Source organism: Colobus angolensis, unplaced genomic scaffold (assembly GCF_000951035.1).
Source record: "Colobus angolensis palliatus isolate OR3802 unplaced genomic scaffold, Cang.pa_1.0 Scaffold6, whole genome shotgun sequence".
Classification (NCBI taxonomy): domain Eukaryota; kingdom Metazoa; phylum Chordata; class Mammalia; order Primates; family Cercopithecidae; genus Colobus; species Colobus angolensis.
Window position 1 is genome coordinate 16,606,069 of NW_012119598.1, and position 5,811 is coordinate 16,611,879.

The 5,811-nt window shown below is 43.6% G+C and overlaps 1 protein-coding gene across 1 annotated transcript in view; it reads right to left on the reverse strand.

Annotated features, from left to right (window-relative positions):
- DTNBP1 (dystrobrevin binding protein 1) overlaps nucleotides 1-4,660 on the reverse strand; it is a 158,586-nt gene extending 153,926 nt beyond the window's left edge. Inside the window, exon 1 of the mRNA XM_011962734.1 lies at nucleotides 4,523-4,660. Within this exon, the coding sequence (XP_011818124.1) occupies nucleotides 4,523-4,539 (17 nt within the window). The 5' untranslated portion in view covers nucleotides 4,540-4,660. The remainder of the gene's footprint in view (nucleotides 1-4,522) is intronic.
- Between the last annotated feature and the right edge of the window lie 1,151 nt (nucleotides 4,661-5,811).

Consider the following 5,811-nt stretch of genomic DNA (forward strand, 5'->3'; position numbering starts at 1 on the left):
CCGGGAGGCGGAGCTTGCAGTGAGCTGAGATCCGGCCACCACACTCCAGCCCGGGTGACAGAGCAAGACTCCGCCTCAAAAAAAAAAAAAAAAAAAGAAAGAAAAAAAGTAGAGGTTCCCAATGTGCCTACAAAAGGCTTGCCCGGCCCTATTCTTGGTCTTCTCCCAAGTACCATACACCCATGAACACATAAGTGCTGTGTGAGCATATTCATATAGAGACTAAGTGAGCCATCTGACAATTCTTTTCTACTGACAACTTTCAAGTTCAAAGCACTAAACCTCAAATTCGTCATAATGTTCAATAATTTTATTTTTAGATCTCTCCAACAACTTCACCTTAATTTGACACCAGCATATTTTTGTCTTTGATCTTTGTAGAAAATACTAAAATGGAGGCTTCTTACTGAAAAAGGGGGGTGATTCACAAAACTGCTTAGACAAAAAGTGTAAAAAGACGTAGATAAGCCTGGGCAACATGGCAAAATCCTGTGTCTACCAAATATACACAAATTAGCCAGGCGTGGTGGTGTATGCCTGTAGTCCCAGCTACTCAGAAGGCTGAGGTGGGAGGATTGCTTGAACCCAGGAGGTTGAGGCTGCAGTGAGCCATGAGCATACCACAGCACTCCAGCCTGGGTGACAGAGCGAGACCCTGTCTCGGAGCAAAAAAGAAAAGAAAGGCCGGGCGCGGTGGCTCAAGCCTGTAATCCCAGCACTTTGGGAAGCCGAGACGGGCGGATCACGAGGTCAGGAGATCGAGACCATCCTGGCTAGCACGGTGAAACCCCATCTCTACTAAAAAATACAAAAAAACTAGCTGGGCGAGGTGGCGGGCGCCTGTAGTCCCAGCTACTCGGGAGACTCCGTCTCAAAAAAAAAAAAAAAAGAAAAGAAAAGAAAAGAAAAAGATGTACATAAACAGACAGAATGATGCATTGAGTACTACAACGGCTGATGAGATCTGCTGGTGACTCAACAGGGTGGGGAACCTGCAAGACGCTTCATTTATTTGTACCTCAATTTCCAACTGTCTACATCATTGGCTATTAGGAAAGGTGAGGACAATTGCTTTAAAGCACCACAGAAATATATGAATTAGCATATTTTGTCATAAGGCACATCCAATCTATTACATTTTCACATCAGTGTTCATCAATTTTTTCTCTCTCTTAAGCGAGATCGGGGAAAAGCCAAAGCCTCAATCACACTTAAAACTCTAAATGACCTAAGGTCCAAAGCCTAAGAAATTCACACAAAAGCTGCTCAGACTCAGGAAAGAAAGATGAATTTAGAGTATCTTCATCCTAATGCCTTTATCCTAAATCCCAAATACATGGCTTCAAGTTCTCACCTCTCACCTGAGCGCATCTGAAATTTCCAACTGCTTCTCAGCTGTCAAGCAGTTAGCTCACCACAAATTCACCGTTAACTGTTCCTTCTCTCTCAAACCTATTCTTAAATTCTTTAATGTTGGCATATGATACCATTTATCTAAGATACCTCCAAATTCACATTGTCAATTTCTGCACCTTTTTCATCTCCCACTGCTGTCTAATCCAACCAGTGCCTAACACATCCATTCCCTCCTTTAAACTTCTATCAGCACTGGCTTACCCTCCCACCTGGACCTTCATTACAGCCTCTTAAATAATCTCCCTCTACCCCATCCCCAATCTTCTATCACACGGCCTCTCACGTTATTCTTCCAGAAATACAGAAATATTTTTCCAGAAGTACAGGTAGGCCATCTTCTCCTCAGCCTGATTTTTAGCCACACCACTTATGGCCTTCTAGATATTCTAGACCTTCTGCTACTAAAACGAGAGTAAGGATCTTACTTGCTATCTGGTTTGTTCTCTGCTATATCCCCAGTACCTGAAATAGTGCCTGCTACATAGTAAGCACTCAATAAATATTTGACAAATTAATTAAGCAAAGCATTTAAGATACTCTATTGTCAGGCACTAAACTTCCTTTCCAGCTTCATCTCCCAGGACTGCATCCATCTCTGAAATGCGCTTATCCAAATCTATCGCAATTTCTCCTCATTCTTCAAGGCCTAGTTTTAGAAACCCCCTCCTCTTTGAAGCCTTCTGTAAATGCATCCTAACTAATGACTCTTCCCTCGGACTCACATACCACACTATTTGTATATTTAACATTCTGTTCATTCTGCTTTGCTTTACATCAGCACCAGTCTAGGGCATCTGGTGGGCAGAGACTGTTTTAGTCACCTTTGTACCTGCAGGATCTGGCCCAATATATAGACACTGCTTAGGAAGGACTAGGAAAAACTGAGCATATGGGCTCTCAAATCTTTTTTTAGCTTCTAAGAAAAAGGACACTTTGAGTGCCCAGTCTAGTGTCTGGCACTGGCACTTAATAGGAACTCAGTAGATATTTATTAAATCAAGTTGAATATTGAGACTCTTTTCATTTTATTAAGAAGATGGTTAATCCTGGAAAAGTCAACAATTCAAGCAACACTTCACCATTTAACACATGGTGGTTTAGATGACTGGCTCCTCCCATTTTGTGCAGGTTTTGGTAGACACTACAAGGACAGAGAGAATGAGGACACCGGGCAGGGGTGGAGGTGGGGGGCGGGGGCAGTGAGGGCTTTGAGGGGGAAACACCCACCTCTAGTTCCAACAGTAGCAGGTTTTTTATCCCTAACCACAGGAACCCAGTGCATCACAAACAGGAAACACCAGCCCGTGACAGGCAGCTGTAAACCCATCAGTAAATCCGATTTTCAGTTCCCTGAAGGGTTTGCATGTCAAATACCTCAATCCTGAGGCCTTTGGTCATAACAGCTCAAAAGGTAAAAGTCAAAGACCAGAGTGGCTTCGAAGCATGTACTTCGGTACGTCCAAAAGTCTCCCCGAGAGCTCAAGTCAATCTCTGTAAAAAAGGGATATTTTATGTGAACTCTCCAAAAGGCTCCAAGAATTCTGACTCAGTTAAATCAAATTACAACTCACTTTAGGTGAGGGGAAAAGATCTTTGAGTGAAGCTCAGAACCAGTCTTCTTCAGTCTGTGGCCTTCAGCTGGCCTACCACCCAATTAAGGCAGAAAGAATGTGAGGTAATCACTAGTTGTTCTCAATGTTGACATAATTGTTACTATGCATAAAAATTTACAAAAAAGGCCATAAAGTCCATGGACAACCTAGAGTTCCTCCCAAACCACCAGTAATCTCTACACTGCCCTTAAGAATAATGATCTTAAGCTGCACTTAGTTTCTAAGTTTGAACGGAATGTAGAAATTCATTCTCATTGGACATGACTTCACCACCAAAGTGACATTCTCTTATGAGACTGATAAGGAATCGTCCTATTTTACTAAAAATGAAAAAAAGTAAGTTTGTCTAGAGTTAGGGCCTTCATATGAGTTTTCAGAAAGTGAAAATGATCAGAGAAGCTCTGAAGAGAGGATGCTGCTCTGGGTGACAGCGGGCGGCTGGAGCTGCACTGGCCACACTGAAGGAGCCCAGAAATGCCTGAGGCCTTCCATTCAGTCCCTGGGGCAACCTGCACACCTGGTGTTTCCAATTATTTTAGAAGGCAGCTGCTCTGGTTTCCACACACTTGCTCTGCCACCAAGTGTTCTACAGAAACGCCAGGTCCAATGAGATAGCTCTGGGTGGCCAGGGTCATGTCTTTTCCATTTTTTCTTTCTTTTTTAAGAGATGGGGTTTCTTTCTTTTTTTTTTTTCTGAGACGGAGTCTTGCTCTGTCATCCAGTCTGGAGTGCAGTGGTGTGATCTCGGCTCACTGCAACCTCCGCCTCCTGGATTCAAGACATTCTCCTGCCTCAGCCTCCAAAGTAGCTGGGATTACAGATGCACGCCACCATGGCCAGCTACTTTTTATATTTTTTAGTAGAGACGGGGTTTCACCATGTTGGCCAGGCTGGTCTTGAACTCCTGACCTCGTGATCTGCCCGCTTCGGCCTCCCAAAGTGCTGAGATTACAGGTGTGAGTCACCATGCCCAGACAAGAGATGGAGTTTCTTTGTGTTGCCCAGGCTTGTCTTGAACTCCTGGGCTTAAGGGATCCTCCTGCCTCAGCCTCCCAAGTAGCTGGGACAACAAAAAACTTCCCCATGTGGCTCTTTAACAGTCATCTGTTTCAAAAATTGGTTTTTAAACAAATTTAATGTGTGAAACTTATCTGATCTGGATTTGAACAAACCAACTGTAAAAAGTCATTTCTAAAAACAAAAGAAATCTGATTATGGACTGTATAATTGATAATATAAAAGAATTAGTGTTAATTTTATTAGCTGTGATATCAGCATTGCATTTATGTAATGTGTTTCTTTTTTAGTGATGCAGGTCATGTCTCTTTAATCTTTGAATTCCACATTACCAACATATAATAAACACATGAATCCTGTGTTTAGTGCCATCGTTTCTCCTCATGGCAAAAATACTCAGTTATGTAAAGTAGGTCAATCTCAAGCTGAATATGGAAAAGTTTAATCAAACAGATTAGGTGTAGGAAATTGAGGACCTGAAGAAACTGAACATCAGGCACTAGAGGTACGGGTCTACTGGGAGACTGACATCACTCAGAGATGAGTTATTTCTCCACCAGGTGACAGGCTAATGGCACACACTGACAGTCCAGTGGTTTGTCAGCTGAAAGTGATGTGTACAGGAGAAAGCCAACAAAGGACCTAATGAAGCCCTCTCAGGATGTCTAGCTTCAAAATGGCCCCAGACTACGGCATCTTTAAGAAGTCAAGTCAGTTTCCAAGGGGTTCTAACCAGATCCCTTTGGCATGTCTCTCCCTAGCTAAACTCTAAACGTTTAGGGTTACCCTGATCTCCCAGAATGCTTTGTACCCCGGCAGTCCAGAGCCCAGTCCAGAATCTACATTCCTGGGTAAAACGCCTTCTTACGGGCATGAATGCTTCTGAGGCAACCATGTGACCTACAGAGTTATAGTAACTACAAGATGGGCTGTTACGCCATCAAGGAATTCCATGAAGTACTAACAGGAGAATAATAGTCACTCTCATGCTACAAATAGGCCATCTCAGCATCACACCAAAAAGTTTTCAATACAATAATTTAAGCTCTGAAAAGAAGGTACTTTTACTAAATAGGGAGAACAAAATGTAAGCATGCAAGCACACCCATCAGTGAATGACTCCGAGCATCCATAACTAACTTTCTAAACACCAAAATAACAAAAATGATTGACAGGTGTTAAGTGCTCAAGCGTTTGACAGTTTGTTGTTATTCAACGCCCAATACGCAAATAAGTATTAACATTCTTGTCCAATAAGATAAAATTTTGGCTAACAATCTTTCTCATTAGAAATTCCAAACAAGGCTGGGAGCAGTGACTGATACCTATAATCCCACCGCTTTAGGAAGCCTAGGAGAGAGGATCGCTTGCACCCAGGAGTTGGGGGCTGCAGTGAGCTATGATAGCGCCACTGCACTCCAGCGTGGGCGACGGGGCGAGACCTTGTCACTTTAAAAAAAATGGGGGGGGAGGGGTGGGCTGGGTACGGTGGCTCACGCCTGTAATCCCAGCACTTTGGGAGGCCAAGGCGGGCGGATCAGAAGGTCAGGAGTTCGAGACCAGCCTGGCCAACACAGCGAAACCCGTCTCTACTAAAAAATACAAAAATTAGCCAGGCGTGGTGGCAGGCGCCTGTAGTCCCAGCTACTCGGGAGGTGGAGGCAGGAGAATTGCTTGAATCCGGGAGGCAGCGGTTGCAGTGAGCTGAGATCACGCCACTGCACTACAGCTTGGGCGACAGAGCAAGACTCCATCTCAATAAAAA